The sequence below is a fragment of the Rattus norvegicus genome, chromosome X, assembly GCF_036323735.1.
Source record: "Rattus norvegicus strain BN/NHsdMcwi chromosome X, GRCr8, whole genome shotgun sequence".
Classification (NCBI taxonomy): Eukaryota; Metazoa; Chordata; class Mammalia; order Rodentia; family Muridae; genus Rattus; species Rattus norvegicus.
Genome location: NC_086039.1, coordinates 81,175,881 through 81,198,276, shown reverse-complemented (window position 1 = coordinate 81,198,276; position 22,396 = coordinate 81,175,881). Strand labels below are relative to the sequence as shown.

The window sequence follows — 22,396 nt, the reverse complement described above, 5'->3', positions numbered from 1 at the left end:
TGGACACGCCCAGTGCAGGGGGAGTTGTAAAGAAGGGTTGATGGGGGAAACACCCTTATGGGATAGGTAAAGGGGATAAGGGGATGATGGACAGGAAACCAGGTAAGGGAATAATATTTGAAATGTAAATAAAGAAATATATCCAATAAAAAAAGTCAAAAATATGTCAATAGGCTTGCTGAGTTGATTTTAAAGTTCAAACATGATTATAGTGACAGTCTATAAATTAATAACCTGTTTAACAAAATTGAGCAAAAGTAATAGAAGTCATGGCTTTTTATCATTCTTACCCCTGCTCTAATAGTAAACTTTTATGTACAGAAACATATTACCTCAGAATTGTGATAAAAATGTTGCCTTTTATGTTCAACCTTACTGAAAATGTCCATCCTCACAGATATATGTTTCTAATTTTACCAGTCTCCCCTCTCTATGTCATATAACCTCTACCCCCTTCTTTTTTTTTCTTTTTTTTAACCTTAATTGTATAAAATTATTTCTGATTTTATTTTTTATTTTTTATTAACTTGAATATTTCTTATTTACATTTCAAGTGTTATTGCCTTTCCCGGTTTACGGGCCAACATCCGCCTAACCCCTTCCCCTCTCGTTCTTTATGGGTGTTCCCCTCCCCATCCTCCCCCATCCTCCCCCCATTGCCGCCCTCCCCCCAACAATCACGTTCACTAGGGGTTCAGTCTTAGCAGGACCAAGGGCTTCCCCTAACACTGGTGATCTTACTACAATATTCAATGCTACCTATGAGGTCAGAGTCCAGGGTCAGTCCATGTACAGTCTTTAGGTAGTGGCTTAGTCCCTGGAAGCTCTAGTTGCTTGGCACTGTTGTTCATATGGGGTCTCAAGCCCCTTCAAGCTCTTCCAGCTTCAACGGGGGTCCTGTTCTCAGTTCAGTGCTTTGCTGCTGGCATTAGCCTCTGTGTTTGCTGTATTCTGGCTGTGTCTCTCAGGAGTGATCTACATCCGGCTCCTGTCGGCCTGCACTTCTTTGCTTCATCCATCTTGTCTAATTGGGTGGCTGTATATGTATGGGCCACATGTAAGGCAGGCTCTGAATGGGTGTACCTTCTGTCTCTGTTTTAATCTTTGCCTCTCTATTCCCTGCCATGGGTATTCTTGGTCCCCTTTTAAAGAAGGAGTGAAGCATTCACATTTTGATCATCCGTCTTGAGTTTGATGTGTTCTATGCATCTAGGGTAATTCAAGCATTTGGGCTAATAGCCACTTATCAATGAGTGCATACCATGTGTGTTTTTCTGTGATTGGGTTACCTCACTCAGGATGATATTTTCCAGTTCCAACCATTTGCCTACGAATTTCATACAGTCATTGTTTTTGATAGCTGAGTAATATTCCATTGTGTAGATGTACCACATTTTCTGTATCCATTCCTCTGTTGAAGGGCATCTGGGTTCTTTCCAGCTTCTGGCTATTATAAATAAGGCTGCTATGAACATAGTGGAGCACGTGTCTTTTTTATATGTTGGGGCATCTTGTGGGTATATGCCCAAGAGAGGTATAGCTGGGCCCTCAGGCAGTTCAATGTCCAATTTTCTGAGGAACCTCTAGACTGATTTCCAGAATGGTTGTACCAGTCTGCAATCCCACCAACAATGGAGGAGTGTTCCTCTTTCTCCGCATCCTCGCCAGCATCTGCTGTCACCTGAGTTTTTGATCTTAGCCATTCTCACTGGTGTGAGGTGAAATCTCAGGGTTGTTTGGATTTGCATTTTCCTTATGACTAAAGATGTTGAACATTTCTTTAGGTGTTTCTCAGCCATTCGGCATTCCTCAGCTGTGTATTCTTTGTTTAGCTCTGAACCCCATTTTTAATAGGGTTATTTGTCTCCCTGCGGTCTAACTTCTTGAGTTCTTTGTGTATTTTGGATATAAGGCCTCTATCTGTTGTAGGAATGGTAAAGATCTTTTCCCAATCTGTTGCTCTACCCCCTTCTTTTTTTTTTTTATTAACTGGAGTATTTCTTATATACATTTCGAGTGTTATTCCCTTTCCCGGTATCCGGGCAAACATCCCCCTCCCCCCTCCCCTTCCTTATGGGTGTTCCCCTCCCAAACCTCCCCCCATTGCCACCCTCCCCCCACCAGTCTAGTTCACTGGGGGTTCAGTCTTAGCTGGACCCAGGGCTTCCCCTTCCACTGGTGCTCTTACTAGGATATTCATTGCTACCTATGAGGTCAGAGTCCAGGGTCAGTCCATGTATAGTCTTTGGGTAGTGGCTTAGTCCCTGGAAGCTCTGGTTGCTTGACATTGTTGTACATATGGGGTCTCGAGCCCCTTCAAGCTCTTCCAGTTCTTTCTCTGATTCCTTTAACGGGGGTCCTATTCTCAGTTCAGTGGTTTGCTGCTGGCATTCGCCTCTGTATTTGCTGTATTCTGGCTGTGTCTCTCAGGAGTGATCTACCTCCGGCTCCTGTCGGTCTGCACTTCTTTGCTTCATCCATCTTGTCTAATTGGGTGGCTGTATATGTATGGGCCACATGTGGGGCAGACTCTGAATGGCTCTACCCCCTTCTTAACAATTGTCCCTTCACTCCTATTCTTTCATTTTGTTTCTTGTTTTGGTTCATTCAAAAGATTTCTCACTCAAAAAAATCTAAACCCCTCTTTATTTATTCATCAAGCAAACATATAGAAAGGTAACTAGGTTATAATTGTAAAATGGGCATGACAATATTAATCTCTTATATTTCTTTTTTGTAACTCAGTGTTTTAAAAACTCAGACTATCTCATAGTGTATCAGGCTATTTAACTCTGAATATACATATTTTATTGGATGGTTATCAGATAGTATCCAAGCTAGCCAAGATATAATATAGATTTCAAGACTTTCTTAAGCTGGAATGGATAACTAAATGTTCTGTTTAGCTGATATAGTGATGGACTGGGTCTTGAGTATATTATATGTTTTTATAAATTGTAGAATGGTAATAATTGTACTCAATTTATATATAAGTGAAAAGGCTTTATAACTGGACAAAAAGGGGGAAATGTTGTGGTTTGCCCTGGAGTAATCTGTACTTTGATGCTAATTCCACTGCCCTGAGGACAGCTGCCTAGTCACATACTCAGGAATCAGCTGACTTCACCAAAACCTCCCATTGAATTTGTAAAATACAGGTGAGGGGCAGGTATAAGATAGAAGGAGGCCTGTCACTGGAGGAGAAGGAAGGATGGGTGGGAGAGAAAATTGAAGGAAGAGGAGGAGACTGGAATGAAAAGGAAGGGAGACAGGAGGGAGAGAGAGAAGCTGTGGCAGGACAGTGGAGGCTGACGTAAAGATCCCGCTCTGTGTATTTACAGGTTGTAATCAAAGTTCTTAAGGGATGGATGGTACCGGACTTTGTATGTTTAAGTGGGCAATTATATCTTATCAATTGAATCTAAAAAAAAAAAACTCAGACTATACTATAAGACAAAACTTTGTATCTCAGTCCCTGCTACATAACTCCAAGCAGTATTCTTACAATGCTGCCTCAAAATCTGTAACGTTTTTTGATATTCTCCATTAACGTTGGCTACGAGAAAGCTTATTTACCGACTTAAGGTTTTCATTTACTATTAGTATATACAAAAAAATCTTATCACTGAACCTGGTCTTCCACTCTCCAAAAACACAGAAATCATATCTTCCATATTTGTATAATTTTTCCTATCAGTGCAGTTTTATTTTATTGTCTGTGAGCTATTTAATATGTGCATATATTTATTCCATTTATCTACTTTCCAATTGACACTGAAGAAATTATGATGGATTTTTATCTCTTCAACATATGTCAATTAGCACAGCTATTTTTCATAATGGCTGATAAATTATCTCTCTCATTTTTTAGGTTTCACCCTTCCTTGTCAGTAAAAATCCCTAAGGTCTGGAGAAATGGTGCTTAGTTTTCTTTCTATTTTCATAACAAAATGCCATAATCAAAATCAACTTGGGGAAAAAAGGGTTAATTATTCTTCCAGGTTATAGTCCATCATAAACCCAATCTAAGGCAGGAACTTGGATCCAAGAACTGAAGGAGGGACCACGGAGGAATGCTGATTACTGGCTTGCTCCCCATGGCTTATTCAGCCTGCTTTCTTAATACAACTCAGGACCACATACCCACCAGAACTACCACTGTAGGATGGAAATACCCTAAAGAGATGGGTCCTCCCATATCATTGCCAAAAGACCAATTTGATAGACACATTTTCTCAACTGACTTTCCTCTTCCAGAATAACTCTAGTTGTGTTTAGTTGACAAAAGAAAATACAAACAAAACAACAAAAACAAAATAACCATCACTTGTTTCCTGCAATTCCAGAGGATATAACTTTAGTTCCTGCACCCAATTCAGACAACTCACAACCACCTGTAACTCTAATTCAGAGGGCATGAACTTGTGGTGTCCATGGGCTCAGGAATACAAACAGTATACACTCACACAGAGAGAAGTATATACGCATCATTTAAAATAATAGTTAAAAATGAATTCCTAAGAAGTCAATTGAAAAAACCTACACCATGATCTTTTCTATTCTTTTTTTGCACACATCCTCCTTGAACACTATCTTCTTTTTTATTTTCTTCTTGCTGTACAACTTCTGACTGTTTGGTTTTATTTTTCTTTTTCTCCATCTTTATTAACTTGGGTATTTCTTATTTACATTTCAATTGTTATTCCCTTTCCCGGTTTCTCCGCCAACATACCCCTAACCTCTCCCCCTCTCCTTCTATATGGGTGTTCCCCTCCCCATCCTCCCACCATTGCAACCCTCCCCCCAACAATCTAGTTCACTGGGGGTTCAGTCTTAGCAGGACCCAGGGCTTCCCCTTCCACTGGTGCTCTTACTAGGATATTCATTGCTACCTATGAGGTCAGAGTCCTGGGTCAGTCCATGTATAGTCTTTAGGTAGTGGCTTAGTCCCTGGAAGCTCTGGTTGCTTGGCATTGTTGTTCATATGGGGTCTCGAGCCCCTTCAGGCTCTTTCAGTCCTTTCTATGATTCCTTCAACGGGGGTCCTGTTCTCAGTTCAGTGCTTTGCTGCTGGCATTCGCCTATGTATTTGACGTATTCTGCCTGTGTCTCTCAGGAGGGATCTACATCCGGTTCCTGTCAGCCTGCACTTCTTTGCTTCATCCATCTTATCTAGTTTGGTGACTGTATATGTATGGGCCACATGTGAGGCAGGCTCTGAATGGGTGTTATTTCTGCCTCTGTTTTAAACTTTGCCTCCCAATTCCCTCCCAAGGATATTCTTGTTCCCCTTTTAAAGAAGGAGTGAAGCATTCGAATTTTGATCATTCGTCTTGAGTTTCACGTGTACTGTGCATCTAGGGTAATTCACGCGTTTGGGCTAATAGCCACTTATCAATGAGTGCATACCATGTATGTTTTTCTGTGATTGGGTTACCTCACTCAGGATATTTTCCAGTTCCATCCATTTACCTATGAATTTCATAAAGTCATTGTTTTTGATAGCTGAGTAATATTCCACTGTGTAGATGTACCACATTTTCTGTATCCATTCCTCTGTTGAAGGGCATCTGGGTTCTTTCCAGCTTCTGGCTATTGTAAGTAAGGCTGCTATAAACATAGTGGAGCACGTGTCTCTGTTATATGTTGGGGCATCTTTTGGGTATATGCCCAAGAGAGCTATAGCTGATGGATTACTACTCTTCCAACCTGAAAACCCCAGATGTCCAGTTAAAACATGATATGATATTTGGCTCATTTTTAGAATATGAGTCAGAAATAGTCTTACTATAAGTCTTACCATAGAAAAAACTCTTTTTTCTATTTTTCCATAACCTCTTGGTACATGCATACAGTTATGATTAATTGTCCAAAATATTATTAAAGACAGTCCTTCTGGTTACATAATTATAGACTTAGAGGATTCTATATTGCATGATTACAGAGGCAGGACATTTTACAAATTGTTGCTTGTTTGTTTTCTAAGTTTATTGTTGAAACTAGGTCAAACATATCCCATGCTGACCTTCATCCTTTGATGCAGACAGGACTGGTTTTGAATTCCCCATCCTCTTACACTAGTATCAATATTGTAAGATTTATAAGTATGAATAACAATACTCAGCTTACATTTTAAAAATCTTTAAAATAGCATATTATTTCTTATTTATGTTGTAATCAAGTAGTAGTACAATACAAATGACATTTTTCTTTGTTACTGTTAAATTATTAACACTAGTGATCAATGGAGAAAATTTATTTCAATGGTAGTATTTTAAGTTCAATTAAACTATGATCTATACTCCTGAACAGCCATACAAAGTACCTTTACTAAGACAAATCCCTGACAAGATAAACAAACATGAAAAATTTAGAATTCATAAAATTATTAATATTCAGGATCCTAAATAGTTCAATAAAGTTGAAGAAAGGATGACTTTCTGCTTTGCAATAATGTCTTTTTCTCTTTAATCAAAAATAACTGCTCTGGAATATACACACAATGCTAGGGATGATTAGTACCCTATTTATAAGTTTGGTTTGAGACTGAGGAACTACAGAATTTCACTACTAAGTTACTTTAAGTAATCATTAATTTCAATAGAAAAAAATAATTGTGTCAATATTTAGCACCAGAAAATACTTTACTTTGTAGGAAACAATATAATCAATAGTCTCTGTTATAAATTTTACATAGAAAGATTAATTACTGCCATTAGAACACTGTATTACAAAGACCTCTATGATTGACCAAATCATATGCAGGCAGTGTACAAGGATTCACCAAATTTTGGCTGATGATGTCTCATATGACCAAATAACTAAATGAGATACAATATGTAGTTAATTTATACATACTATTATATTCACAATTTTCCATATTGAATGTGAAATTATAAATAATAAGAGTTTATATTTAGGTAAAATAATTATTCATAAGTCATTGCATATTCAAATACATTTAGAATTAAATCTATTAAGAGTCAAAATATTTTAAGCCTGTTCAATGAAAAATTAGGCAACCAAGATTATGCATGTGATAATTTAAACTATTAAAGTAAAGAAAGGTTCTTAATAAATACTTGCTGATAGAAAAATTTTACCATGAAAGAAATTCTCTATTAATAAAAGAATCCATAGTTTTTACCTTTTTAAGCAGTACTAAGAGTGCTTTTATACTTTTTAAGTTGTCATTATAAAATGATAATTCTAATTCTAGGTGAGGAGACAGCTATCTAAACCACCATGTGCAATTTTGCAATTTGGAATGAGATGTTGCACATGGGCATATGAGAATGCTCCTAGGAGACATGGGTTATTAAGTGACAACCTCAGTGCCAAGCACAGCTTACCTTCCTGTAAGTTACAGGTCAGTGAAGCCTCAGAAAGTACCTTGCTACTATTCATTGTTGCCATCATAATTAGCTGGTAAGACTCTACTGGTGAAGATACACTGCACTTGGGTGGCAGAACAAAGATATCAGTGTGAAATTGAACAGAAATGTATGTCCTTGATGGCTAGCTTTCACAGTACTGAGAAGTGTTATTGAGAGTTTCTAGGGTAGAAAAACATCTCTGGTCTTATCCACAACTGGATACTATATGCTGCAACAAGAACCTTCCAAGTAAGGCATCCCCATTGATCCAACAGTAGTAAACATTTTTATAGAATTAGCCAGTTGCTCTTTATTTTATTTGATACTTAGTCCCCAGGAAGGAATCCATAACTGGTATTACAAAAAAATGATCAAAAAGTATGACTAGGCAAATCATAGTCCCTAGGGGAAAAGCTATTGATTTTGTTCTACTAAAAGGTCATAATGTCAAATACCTTCCTAAATATGCATGTTCATATCCAGATCTTTATGCTACTCTCACCCTTCATCAGACAATTTTTTATTGTAGAACGTAGTGGTTAATACAAAGACTCCTAACTGTTAAAAAAATATTGTGAATAAGTGACTATGAAATGCTCAGATTATGGGCTGCCTTGTCTGGCCTCATTGGGAGAAGATTTGCCTATCCTTGCAGAGAATAGATGTGCTAGACTGTGGGGATACCCAGGGGAGAACTCCACCCTCTTAGCCAAGAAGCAGAGGGGAATGGGAATGAATGAGTAATTTTAAAAAGTAAAGAAATGCTCAGACAAAATGGAAAATCTAAATTAACCTGCCATCAAGGCTCTGGTAACATGACAAAAGAAGAGTAGAAAGAATATAAGAGCCAGGAAATATGGAGAAATGATGTGAAAAACTGACCTCTAGATATGACATGGCTGATGCATACATAAATTCACAGCAGCTAATGCTTACCTGCACAAGATATCTAAAATATTAAAATGGACAATGGGTTCCTCATGCAACATTCCTAATGGAGGAGCTAATGATACTTGATGGATGGTAAGGAATGGAGAATCACTTTTCTTTTGGAGCATGTGGCCATTAGTTGGTTGTTTAGGCTACAGTGGATAACTCAACACACACACACATATATATAGTAAGAAATAACTGGAATTTGTTAGCTATGCAAGTAAAAGAGACATGAATTTGAAAGAGATGAAAGATATTTCGGTGGAATGGTGGGAGCAGGTAGAGGGAAGAAGCAATAGATCGATATAATCAAACTGCATTACTTATAAGTACAAAATTTTCAAAAAAATAAGAAAATGGCAATTACTTCAAACACAACCATAAGTCAAATACAGGAAGAAAACTGTCACTACTTAAACACAACAGTCAGAGAACATAGCAATCAAAACTTAAAACTAAGAACAGGGTCCCCATTGGAGGAGTTAGAGAAAGGATTGAAGGAGCTGAAGGGGTTTGCAACCCCATAAAAAAAACAATGCCAACCAACCAGAGCTTCCAGGGACTAAACCACTACCCAAAGAGTACACATGGACAGACCCATGGCTCCAACTGCATATGTAGCAGAGGATGGCCTTGTTGGGCACCAATGGGAGGAGAAGCCCTTGGTTCTACCAAGGATGGACCTCCCAGTGTAGGGGAATGTCAGGGTGGGAAGGGGGCTGTTTGGGGAGGGTGAACACCCTCATCGAGAAAGGGGGAAAGGGCATGGGATAGGAGGCTTATGGACAGGAAACCGGGAAAAGACATAACATTTGAAATGTAAATAAAAATCCAATAAAAAAATAAAATAAAATAAAGGCACAAAATGGAGATTCATTTTAGATCATGTACAAAATGAACATATTCCTTCCTTCTATCTCATCTTTGTTTAGTAGAAAGAATTATAAAACAGAAACCACACAACTCACCTTTTTACGAATACGAGCAACTGCTTGTAGGAGTATATCCTGATGGTCAGTGCTGACTATCCCAAGTTCATTAAGTTGCTTCCTGGTGATGTTTAATAACCTTTCTCCGTTGATTTCTGCACTTTCAAAGATTTCTCCATATGAGAGAAAACTAAAATCCAATTCTGTAGAAGAAAAGAGGTATAGATATTGAGAAAACTTATCCTTGTAAAGTAACTATACAGTTCTACTAACAAATTGATTGCATTTTTTCATTGTGAGTGAATCATTTATACTTTGCATTGCAAGAATCTAACTATGGCAATTTTACTCTGGAAGATTAAGATTTTTGTAGATGCTTACAGAAATATTTAAATACAAAACCTAATTTAAAAGAGACGTGTCAAATATATAAGTATAATCAGATTATAGAGACCCCGTGAGAGAGAGACCCAACCACCTGGTCAGGTGGGCACTCCTGAGGCTGCAGAGCGGAAGAGACCACCAACACTGCCCACCCCTGCCCACATCCCTGGCCCAAGAGGAAACTATATAAGGCCTCTGGGCTCCCGTGGGGGAGGGCCCAGGAGCGGCAGGACCCCTGCCTAAGACATCGCCGGAACCTGAAGGAAACAGACCAGATAAACAGTTCTCTGCACCCAAATCCCATGGGAGGGAGAGCTAAACCTTCAGAGAGACAGACAAGCCTGGGAAACCAGAAGAGACTGCTATCTGCACACACATCTCGGACGCCAGAGGAAAACACCAAAGGCCATCTGGAACCCTGGTGCACTGAAGCTCCCAGAAGGGGCGGCACATATCTTCCTGGTTGCTGCCGCCGCAGAGAGCCCGTGGGCAGTACCCCACGAGCAAACTTGAGCCTCGGGACCACAGGTAAGACCAAATTTTCTGCTGCAAGAAAGCTGCCTGGTGAACTCAAGACACAGGCCCACAGGAATAGCTGAAGACCTGTTGAGAGGAAAAACTACACGCCCGAAAGCAGAACACTCTGTCCCCATAACTGACTGACAGAGAGAAAAACAGGTCTACAGCACTCCTGACACACAGGCTGATAGGACAGTCTAGCCACTGTCAGAAATAGCAGAACAAAGTAACACTAGAGATAATCTGATGGCAAGAGGCAAGCGCAGGAATCCAAGCAACAGAAACCAAGACTACATGGCATCATCGGAGCCCAATTCCCCCACCAAAACAAACATGGAATATCCAAACACACCAGAAAAGCAAGATCTAGTTTCAAAATCATATTTGATCATGATGCTGGAGGACTTCAAGAAAGACGTGAAGAACTCCCTTTGGGAAACACAGGAAAACATTAAAAAACAAGTAGAAGCCTACAGAGAGGAATCGCAAAAATCCCTGAAAGAATCGCAAAAATCCCTGAAAGAATTCCAGGAAAACACAATCAAACAGTTGAAGGAATTAAAAATGGAAACAGAAGCAATCAAGAAAGAACACATGGAAACAACCCTGGATATAGAAAACAAAAAGAAGAGACAAGGAGCTGTAGATACAAGCTTCACCAACAGAATACAAGAGATGGAAGAGAGAATCTCAGGAGCAGAAGATTCCATAGAAATCATTGACTCAACTGTCAAGGATAATGTAAAGCGGAAAAAGCTACTGGTCCAAAACATACAGGAAATCCAGGACTCAATGAGAAGATCAAACCTAAGGATAATAGGTATAGAAGAGAGTGAAGACTCCCAGCTCAAAGGAGCAGTAAATATCTTCAACAAAATCATAGAAGAAAACTTCCCTAACCTAAAAAAAGAGATACCCATAAACATACAAGAAGCCTACAGAACTCCAAATAGATTGGACCAGAAAAGAAACACCTCCCGTCACATAATTGTCAAAACAACAAACGCACAAAATAAAGAAAGAATATTAAAAGCAGTAAGGGAAAAAGGTCAAGTAACATATAAAGTCAGACCAATCAGAATCACACCAGACTTCTCGCCAGAAACTATGAAGGCCAGAAGATCCTGGACGGATGTCATACAGACCATAAGAGAACACAAATGCCAGCCCAGGTTACTGTATCCAGCAAAACTCTCAATTAACATTGATGGAGAAACCAAGATATTCCATGACAAAAACAAATTTACACAATATCTTTCTACAAATCCAGCACTACAAAGGATAATAAATGGTAAAGCCCAACATAAGGAGGCAAGCTATACCCTAAAAGAAGCAAGAAACTAATCGTCTTGGCAACAAAACAAAGAGAATGAAAGCACACAAACATAACCTCACATCCAAATATGAATATAACGGGAAGCAATAATCACTATTCCTTAATATCTCTCAATATCAATGGCCTCAACTCCCCAATAAAAAGATATACATTAACAAACTGGATACGCAACGAGGACCCTGCATTCTGCTGCCTACAAGAAACACACCTCAGAGACAAAGACAGACACTACCTCAGAGTGAAAGGCTGGAAAACAACTTTCCAAGCAAATGGTCAGAAGAAGCAAGCTGGAGTAGCCATTCTAATATCAAATAAAATCAATTTCCAACTAAAAGTCATCAAAAAAGATAAGGACACTTCATATTCATCAAAGGAAAAATCCACCAAGATGAACTCTCAATCCTAAATATCTATGCCCCAAATACAAGGGCACTTACATACGTAAAAGAAACCTTACTAAAGCTCAAAACACACATTGCACCTCACACAATAATAGTGGGAGATTTCAACACCCCACTCTCATCAATGGACAGATCATGGAAACAGAAATTACACAGTGATGTCGACAACTAAGAGAAGTCATGAGCCAAATGGACTTAACAGATATTTATAGAACATTCTATCCTAAAGCAACAGGATATACCTTCTTCTCAGCTCCTCGTGGTACTTTCTCCAAAATTGACCATATAATTGGTCAAAAAACGGGCCTCAACAGGTACGGAAAGATAGAAATAATCCCATGCGTGCTATCGGACCACCACGGCCTAAAACTGGTCTTCAATAACAATAAGGGAAGAATGCCCACATATACGTGGAAATTGAACAATGCTCTACTCAATGATAACCTGGTCAAGGAAGAAATAAAGAAAGAAATTAAAAACTATTTAGAATTTAATGAAAATGAAGGTACAACATACCCAAACTTATGGGACACAATGAAAGCTGTGCTAAGAGGAAAACTCATAGCGCTGAGTGCCTGCAGAAAGAATCAGGAAAGAGCATATGTCAGCAGCTTGACAGCACACCTTAAAGCTCTAGAACAAAAAGAAGCCAATACACCCAGGAGGAGTAGAAGGCAGGAAATAATCAAACTCAGAGCTGAAATCAACCAAGTAGAAACAAAAAGGACCATAGAAAGAATCAACAGAACCAAAAGTTGGTTCTTTGAGAAAATCAACAAGATAGATAAACCCTTAGCCAGACTAACGAGAGGACACAGAGAGTGCGTCCAAATTAACAAAATCAGAAATGAAAAGGGAGACATAACTACAGATTCAGAGGAAATTCAAAAAATCATCAGATCTTACTATAAAAACCTATATTCAACAAAACTTGAAAATCTTCAGGAAATGGACAATTTCCTAGACAGATACCAGGTATCGAAGTTAAATCAGGAACAGATAGATAAACCAGTTAAATAACCCCATAACTCCTAAGGAAATAGAAGCAGTCATTAAAGGTCTCCCAACCAATAAGAGCTCAGGTCCAGACAGGTTTAGTGCAGAATTCTATCAAACCTTCATAGAAGACCTCATACCAATATTATCCAAACTATTCCACAAAATTGAAACAGATGGAGCCCTACCGAATTCCTTCTACGAAGCCACAATTACTCTTATACCTAAACCACATAAAGACACAACAAAGAAAGAGAACTTCAGACCAATTTCTCTTATGAATATCGACACAAAAATACTCAATAAAATTCTGGCAAACTGAATTCAAGAGCACATCAAAACAATCATCCACCATGATCAAGTAGGCTTCATCCCAGGCATGCAGGGATGGTTTAATATACGGAAAACCATCAACGTGATCCATTATATAAACAAACTGAAAGAACAGAACCACATGATCATTTCATTAGATGCTGAGAAAGCATTTGACAAAATTCAACACCCCTTCATGATAAAAGTCCTGGAAAGAATAGGAATTCAAGGCCCATACCTAAACATAGTAAAAGCCATATACAGCAAACCAGTTGCTAACATTAAACTAAATGGAGAGAAACTTGAAGCAATCCCACTAAAATCAGGGACTAGACAAGGCTGCCCACTCTCTCCCTACTTATTCAATATAGTTCTTGAAGTTCTAGCCAGAGCAATCAGACAACAAAAGGAGATCAAAGGGATACAGATCGGAAAAGAAGAGGTCAAAATATCACTATTTGCAGATGACATGATAGTATATTTAAGTGATCCCAAAAGTTCCACCAGAGAACTACTAAAGCTGATAAACAACTTCATCAAAGTGGCTGGGTATAAAATTAACTCAAAGAAATCAGTTGCCTTCCTCTATACAAAAGAGAAACAAGCCGAGAAAGAAATTAGGGAAACGACACCCTTCATAATAGACCCAAATAATATAAAGTACCTCGGTGTGACTTTAACAAAGGAAGTAAAAGATCTGTACAATAAGAACTTCAAGACACTGAGGAAAGAAATTGAAGAAGACCTCAGAAGATGGAAAGATCTCCCATGCTCATGGATTGGCAGGATTAATATAGTAAAAATGGCCATTTTACCAAAAGCGATCTACAGATTCAATGCAATCCCCATCAAAATACCAATCCAATTCTTCAAAGAGTTAGACAGAACAATTTGCAAATTCATCTGGAATAACAAAAAACCCAGGATAGCTAAAACTATCCTCAACAATAAAAGGACTTCAGGGGGAATCACTATCCCTGAACTCAAGCAGTATTACAGAGCAATAGTGATAAAAACTGCATGGTATTGGTACAGAGACAGACAGATAGACAAATGGAATAGAATTGAAGACTCAGAAATGAACCCACACACCTATGGTCACTTGATTTTTGATAAAGGAGCCAAAACCATCCAATGGAAAAAAGATAGCATTTTCAGCAAATGGTGCTGGTTCAACTGGAGGGCAACATGTAGAAGAATGCAGATCGATCCATGCTTATCACCCTGTACAAACTTAAGTCCAAGTGGATCAAGGACCTCCACATCAAACCAGACACACTCAAACTAATAGAAGAAAAACTAGGGAAGCATCTGGAACACATGGGCACTGGAAAAAATTTCCTGAACAAAACACCAATGGCTTATGCTCTAAGATCAAGAATCGACAAATGGGATCTCATAAAACTGCAAAGCTTCTGTAAGGCAAAGGACACTGTGGTTAGGACAAAACGGCAACCAACAGATTGGGAAAAGATCTTTACCAATCCTACAACAGATAGAGGCCCTATATCCAAAATATAAAAAAAAAAAACTCAAGAAGTTAGACCGCAGGGAAACAAATAACCCTATTAAAAAATGGGGTTCAGAGCTAAACAAAGAATTCACAGCTGAGGAATGCCGAATGGCTGAGAAACACCTAAAGAAATGTTCAACATCTTTAGTCATAAGGGAAATGCAAATCAAAACAACCCTGAGATTTCACCTCACACCAGTGAGAATGGCTAAGATCAAAAACTCAGGTGACAGCAGATGCTGGCGAGGATGTGGAGAAAGAGGAACACTCCTCCATTGTTGGTGGGATTGCAGACTGGTAAAACCATTCTGGAAATCAGTCTGGAGGTTCCTCAGAAAATTGGACATTGAACTGCCTGAGGATCCAGCTATACCTCTCTTGGGCATATACCCAAAAGATGCCTCAACATATAAAAGAGACATGTGCTCCATTATGTTCATCGCAGCCTTATTTATAATAGCCAGAAACTGGAAAAAACCCAGGTGCCCTTCAACAGAGGAATGGATACAGAAAATATGGTACATCTACACAATGGAGTATTACTCAGCTATCAAAAACAACGACTTTATGAAATTCGTAGGCAAATGGTTGGAACTGGAAAATATCATCCTGAGTGAGCTAACCCAATCACAGAAAGACATACATGGTATGCACTCATTGATAAGTGGCTATTAGCCCAAATGCCTGAATACCCTAGATCCCTAGAACAAACGAAACTCAAGACCGATGATCAAAATGTGAATGCTTCACTCCTTCTTTAAATGAGGAAAAAGAATACCCTTGGCAGGGAAGGGAGAGGCAAAGATTAAAGCAGAGACTGAAGGAACACCCATTCAGAGCCTGCCCCACATGTGGCCCATACATATATAGCCACCCAATTAGACAAGATGGATGAAGCAAAGAAGTGCAGACCGACAGGAGCCGGATGTAGATCGCTCCTGAGAGACACAGCCAGAATACAGCAAATACAGAGGCGAATGCCAGCAGCAAACCACTGAACTGAGAATAGGTCCCCTGTTGAAGGAATCAGAGAAAGAACTGGAAGAGCTTAAAGGGGCTCGAGACGCCATATGTACAACAATGTCAAGCAACCAGAGCTTCCAGGGACTAAGCCACTACCTAAAGACTATACATGGACTGACCCTGGACTCTGACCCCATAGGTAGCAATGAATATCCTAGTAATAGCACCAGTGGAAGGGGAAGCCCTGGGTCCTGCTAAGACTGAACCCCCAGTGAACTAGACTATGGGGGGGAGGGCGGCAATGGGGGGAGGTTTGGGAGGGGAACACCCATAAGGAAGGGGAGGGGGGAGGGGGATTTTTGCCCGGAAACCGGGAAAGGGAATAACACTCGAAATGTATATAAGAAATACTCAAGTTAATAAAAAATAATAATAATCAGATTATAAACTCAGTAGATTTATAATCTATTAAATAATGTATAACGCTTAATGAATTAACACAAAATGTGTTTCTAGTTGGAAGCCCACTAATGCATGGAATAATATAAACTATAATTTTTAGAGTTTATTAACATTATTTACCTTTTAGAGATATATACTATGTGTCATATTGTAAATATAATTTTATATTCTCAAAAATAATAGAAAAATAAAATCTTGAATCTTTAAAAATAAAAATATAGTTAACAAAAATAAATTATTTAAGAAAAGTATTTCTTAGACAATCTGCTTCAAAATAATACTGAAAAAATTCTAAAATTTCTTATACACAATTAGTGAAGTATTGCTACCATGTTGTTAATCTACAATGTAAACAGAAGCAATATGATGATACATAAATAAAGATTAATATGTAGAATGTGAAGGAGCCAATAACTTAAGATGTCAGAACAAGTAAAGTTTCTGAACTGAATGGGTGAAAACATGAGAAGCCTAAGTAAATTATACAATTAGGCATCTTTAACCATATAAGAAATTATAATGTAAAATTTCAACTTATAATTTGTTTAAAATTTAATGCTGAACTTTTCTTTGAATTAGTATGGCTAGAATTCTGGGAACTAATAATGCACCATGGTTAATACAGGCTCTACTTATTTGCTTCTTACAAAACAATTAGGCCAGGCAAACATTTACATTCATATTTTAAGTGATTTACTATTTGTATAATATGAATAAGATTTTATGAAAAATATTTAAATTGCTTGGCAAAACTTGTTAGGTAGTTTCCAAGTATGTATTTTATTGTACTGATATATTAATTAAAATCATGTTTGCATTCTTAAATACTGAATGGAATCACCTTACACGCTCTATTAGTTTATTATATTTAATTTTTATTTCAATATGTATTTTAAATATATATATTATTTTGAGGTTTTATGATAATATTATTGCATATTCAGTACACAGTCTTGATTAGTCAAAAATTAGTATTGGTTGTATATACAATTCAACTCCAAATAGTGAAACTACCTATTAAAAGTCAACATCCCTAAGGGTGGACATTCATATCTCCTTTTTCCCACCTTTGTACTTGATGTTACAAAAAATTTATTTGTTCTATGCTAGAAAATAATCAGTAGTAGTATTCAGTTATATGTAATGTAACCACTTAAAGTTGATGGTCACTGAACTCAGCAAATTTATAAGCTTATGTTCTTTAATTAAGGGTTGATAGCTATTAGATTTGGAAGACTGTATAGTATATAAAATTCTAAAACAAATTAGAAATATCAGGAACAAGTTATAAAACTGTTTAAAGATAAACTATCAGCGAAATCTTTTTCATAAATTATAAATGATTTCTAAATACTTATTTCATTATGGTAACTAAGTATGATTAAAAAAAGATAAAAATAATGTTATTTTGATGTTATCAACTGAGTAGAAAAAAACATGAAAATACATATTACTTTGGTGTTCATATAAAATTGAAATTGTGCTCAGCAGTCTAGAACATTAAACTCTTATCTGGAATGATTTTTGTTTTCCTTTATTCTTGATGAAAATTACTGAGAACTATAATTGTGAAGCCATTGTAGATATTTGTATTGGAATATAATATACTACCAACAAAATTATCAGAATAAAGAAATTATACCATGTATGTTTAATAATTTATATATGAGTAAATATTTGTATATATGGTAAAGTTTAAATTTTCTACAATTGAATTGTTAACCTTTCCTTATACAAACTATTCTATTTAAGTTTTCTAAGACAGTATATAAATAAGAAAGCATATGAACTTAATAATGTGATCAACAAATTTATCCAGAAACAACCTATACAGCTGGATCACAATTTTAACAATGAAAATATGTACTATTTTGGTCTTCCTTTGTGTAATTAATCAATTAATTACACTAATTAACATATTTCTAATTAACATTTCTAGCTATGGCTATTTCTTTAAGGAAGCAAGAAGACTGAAGAAAAAACATCCCAAATATCCAAGGACAGATTTAACATGAAGAAAACATCTTTAAATTTCCACAGTGAATTGGTATACCACTTCAAAGCAGTAATATCTATTAAAGGCAGAAAGTCCACCCATAGTATCTGACATGTAAGGTTCCAGATGCAAAACTACAGCATTTTGATATGCTTTCTTATAGTCATATTTTCGGTGCTTAAATTATTAACAATGAAAATTATAATCAAGTATAATGCTAGCAGTATAAATATTTGTTTTTCAATATGATTCTTAAGGTATAAGCACCTTAAGAACACTCAGTTTGCATTTATATCACATATGTCACTTAGCCAAAAAGAGCTTTCTATCAATATAATACTTATTCACAAATTACATACATGATCAGTATTGACTTTTAAAATTATTCTTTTGTGTATATGTGTACATGTGTACACATATGTATGTACACATGACTGTGGGTCGCCATGGAAGCACAAAGACAGTGTTAGATCCTTTGGAGCTGGAGTTACAGGTTGCTGTGTGCCACTCAGTATAACTTCTGGGAACTAAACTCTAATTCTTTTAAGTCTTCTACAAAAGGCGCAAGTGCTCTTTACTGCCAACAAAACATTTAAAACAGTACGAAACTATAAACATGTCTCAGCAGTAAAGAACACTTGCGCAATTTTACATATTTGGTTACATATCACTGTGCACATGTGTTTGTGTAAATTTTAATTCTAGTTTCCTAAATTGCAAAGTAATTTATGTAGCTGTGAACTCACTGTATATGCATAAGGATTTAAAAATAAGTCACCAAGACTTAGCTGGATGCTTTGTCTATAAACAAAAATGATCAGAGGGCGTGTGTGTGTGTGTGTGTGTGTGTGTGTGTGTGTGTGTGTGTGTGTGTGTTCACGCGCACGCGCACGCATGTGTGTGTGTGTTTTATATTTAAAAAGAAACAAAACTTGCTCTTTTAAATGTCAATGTTATTGCTACCATTTTATACACACTTTTCATACAATTACCTTACACTGTCACAACTCTTCAGCAGAAGAGTAATTTACAGATGTAAACTGACTCGTATAGAAATAATTCACTTACATAAGGACACATCTAATAAGTAAATAAATCATGTTTTCAATTGAATTATTCTTTCTGTTTATTTTTGTTTTCTGTGTGTTTGTTTGAGACAGAAGTTTGCACAGCTTAGCCTGGCCGTGAATTTAGTATGTAGCTTTGATTTGACTTTAGACCTGATCTTTTTATCTCAGGCTCATATGGGCTTGGATTTCAGGTATGGATTTCCATATCTGGCCAAATAAACTGAAGCACTTGGACTCCTAATCTCATCTCCTTAGCCGCTCTGCTATGATACTTGTAATTGAACTATTTTGAGTTTATAAATGCCTTCAATGACACAAAGCAATAATTTATTATGTCATATTTGAAGATAGAAAAAAAATCACAATCTCAACCAGGAAAGTATATCCACACCTTTGAATGATTGGAAAGAGCATAGTCCATTCGTGTAACTCATCATTCTTTCATTTCATTAATTTAGTTATCCTGCAGATGTGTATTGCTACAAATTGTAGAGGACAGGAAGAAGCACAACAAAATCTACATTTAAGGAATTTATAACTTAGTTTCATGTACTTAGGAATAGAATCATATAAAAAGGTAATAAAATCTATCATAGTAAAAATGGTTTACATGGGTGGAAAAAATATAAATGGTTAGAAAACATAAGATAAAATGCATCTAATGAATGCCTTTAGTAATCTTTTCATGTAAATATTTCATAAAATGAAATCATAATTCTATACTTCGTATCATGGTAAGTTGAATATAAATTTAAATATTAATTAGTGCTTTATGTTCCTATAACAAACCATACTGTATGTTACTCTGTTGTTATATACATTTATGAAACACATGGTTATCTTTAGATGTATACATTAGGTCAAATTATTTAGCACATCATTATTTCAAGTACTTATTTTTTGTTTTGGAAACATTTAAAATTATTCTTAGAGATCAATCCAAATATCTATCAATGAACAAATGAATAAAGAAAATACAGCATATACAAGTAACAAAGAATGATTTAGCCTAAATAGAAAATATTGTCGGGGTTGGGGATTTAGCTCAGTGGTAGAGTGCTTGCCTAGCAAACACAAGGCCCTGGGTTCAGTCCCCAGCTCCGAAAACAAAAAAGAAGAAGAAGAAGAAGAAGAAGAAAGAAGAAGAAAGAAGAAGAAAGAAGAAGAAGAAGAAGAAGAAGAAGAAGAAGAAGAAGAAGAAGAAGAAGAAGAAGAAGAAGAAGAAGAAGAAGAAGAAGAAGAAGAAGAAGAAAATATTGTCATTTGGCACAACACAAATTACCATGAGAAAAAAAATGTTATCTGAAATACACAGGACCTAAATATAAAACAGAATGTTGTTTTGAGCTTATGTTCTATTTTTATTTGTACATGTAATCTGATTTTACTTGAAGAGATGAAAACATTGCAAATAATTTGATGGAAAAAGTACCTATTTATGGGGTGTATTAATAAGAACATAACAAAAATTTTAATCAGCACTATAATTATACAGACATATATCTAAAGCCAAACATAATTCAATTTTTATGAAATGCATCAAAAATTATAGTTTTAAGAGTGTGTGTGTTTTATAAAAGGTGGAAGGCAAAAATTATCAAATATGTTTATAAACCTCTTTATTGACTGATTTTCAAGAAGTACATGTTTATCAACATTTTAGTCAAAAATTTTGTTAAATTAGTAAGTCACTAAAACTTACACAATGGAGTATGAACATCTGTATAATTGGATATAAGATCAGATCAGCAGTTGTGAAATCATATCTGGTACTACAAACTTAGTTAACTAACTACCTATGGGAGGTATTTAGAATGCAGGTACTACTTTAGGAAAGTGATAGTTTAGGGTCTATGACCTCAAGGGTGTTAGTTAACTAAGTTTATAGTACCAGATATGATTCCCCTCCTGCTGATCTGAGGACCATGACATTTCCTATGAAGTAGTGTCATAATAATATGACTATAAATGGCAGGACCCTGTCACTAAATGAAGATTGACAGGCAATTAACAGCTGCTAAAACTAAGAGAATCAGTTAAGTAACTCTAACATTTTAGATGCATTAGAAATTTATTTAGTAAATCATAAAGTAGACATTACAAATTGTAAACTGTCTCATCGATAATAGAACTAAGTCTTTAAGTGAAGAAAAATATTGAATGTGTCCTCACAATGAAGAAGTTAAATAACTCAGTGATATAGTCACTTGGTATATACAGTTCATATTTTCAATGTTAGCTCTATATATTTATTTTAAAGATAGAATACCATAGTAAATGTGACATTTTATACAGATTACTGAAAACAGTTTTACCAATGTATTTGTAATATCTGTATAATATTGTCTATAACTTGAACAGTGGCCCATATTGCTTCTGTTACTGAATGCTGTTTTCTAGATTCTTATTTTCTCTGAATGCTTTGTTCAGAGGTATGGATGGCAAATACATGACAACTTTCTTTTTCTGTCTCATTCCTATGTTAGATATTATTAACTTACCATAACATTTCTTAAGATTCACCCAAAAATCATTTCTGAAAGTCTAAATTTAAAGAAAGTTATATTTTACTCCTTGTATTTGTAGCTCAGTGGTAGAGTGCTTGCCTAGCAAGCGCAAGGCCCTGGGTTCGGTCCCCAGCTCCGAAAAAAAGAAAAAAAAACCGCATTTCTCTTTATCTACTGTACCAATTAAATTTATTATCTCTACATCTAGTAGACAATAGACCTGGTTCCTTAATAATTACCCAAGTGTTACTCATTTACCTTCTTCTACTAAACAGATTTCAATGGCTGTGTTCTACTTCCTATAACTAAATTTGTATTGTTTGATCTTAAAGACTTTCATAATCTAGTTCCACTTAAAATTACTCCCACACAGAAATTATATCCCAAATAAGCCAAACTCTTAATATTCTCAAAGATTCCTTAACTGTCCTATGTCTATGGCTTTATTATTTCTTTCACCACTCCAGAAATCGTCTCTATCTTCTCACTAGTAGGTTGAGATCCTACTACTTTTATTAATAAACTCCTTCGTTTGTATTTTCCTAATGCTATTCACTTACTATAAATGACTGACATACTTATTTACTGTTATGTCCTGTTTTACTACTAATCAAAAAGGTGCTAAAATTAAGGTATATATTAATGTATTTTTTAATTTCTTTTCGCCTAGAGTTGAACATGGAACATAGTAAACATTCC

General features: G+C 36.3%; 1 protein-coding gene across 15 annotated transcripts in view; it reads right to left on the bottom strand.

Moving 5' to 3' along the window:
* Tex16 (testis expressed gene 16) overlaps positions 1-22,396 on the bottom strand; it is a 376,428-nt gene that overhangs the window by 310,771 nt on the left and 43,261 nt on the right. For all 15 annotated transcript variants that reach the window (XM_063279704.1, XM_063279698.1, XM_063279707.1 and 12 more), the window contains exon 4: positions 9,278-9,441. In XM_063279704.1, the coding sequence (XP_063135774.1) occupies positions 9,278-9,441 (164 nt within the window). The remainder of the gene's footprint in view (positions 1-9,277; positions 9,442-22,396) is intronic.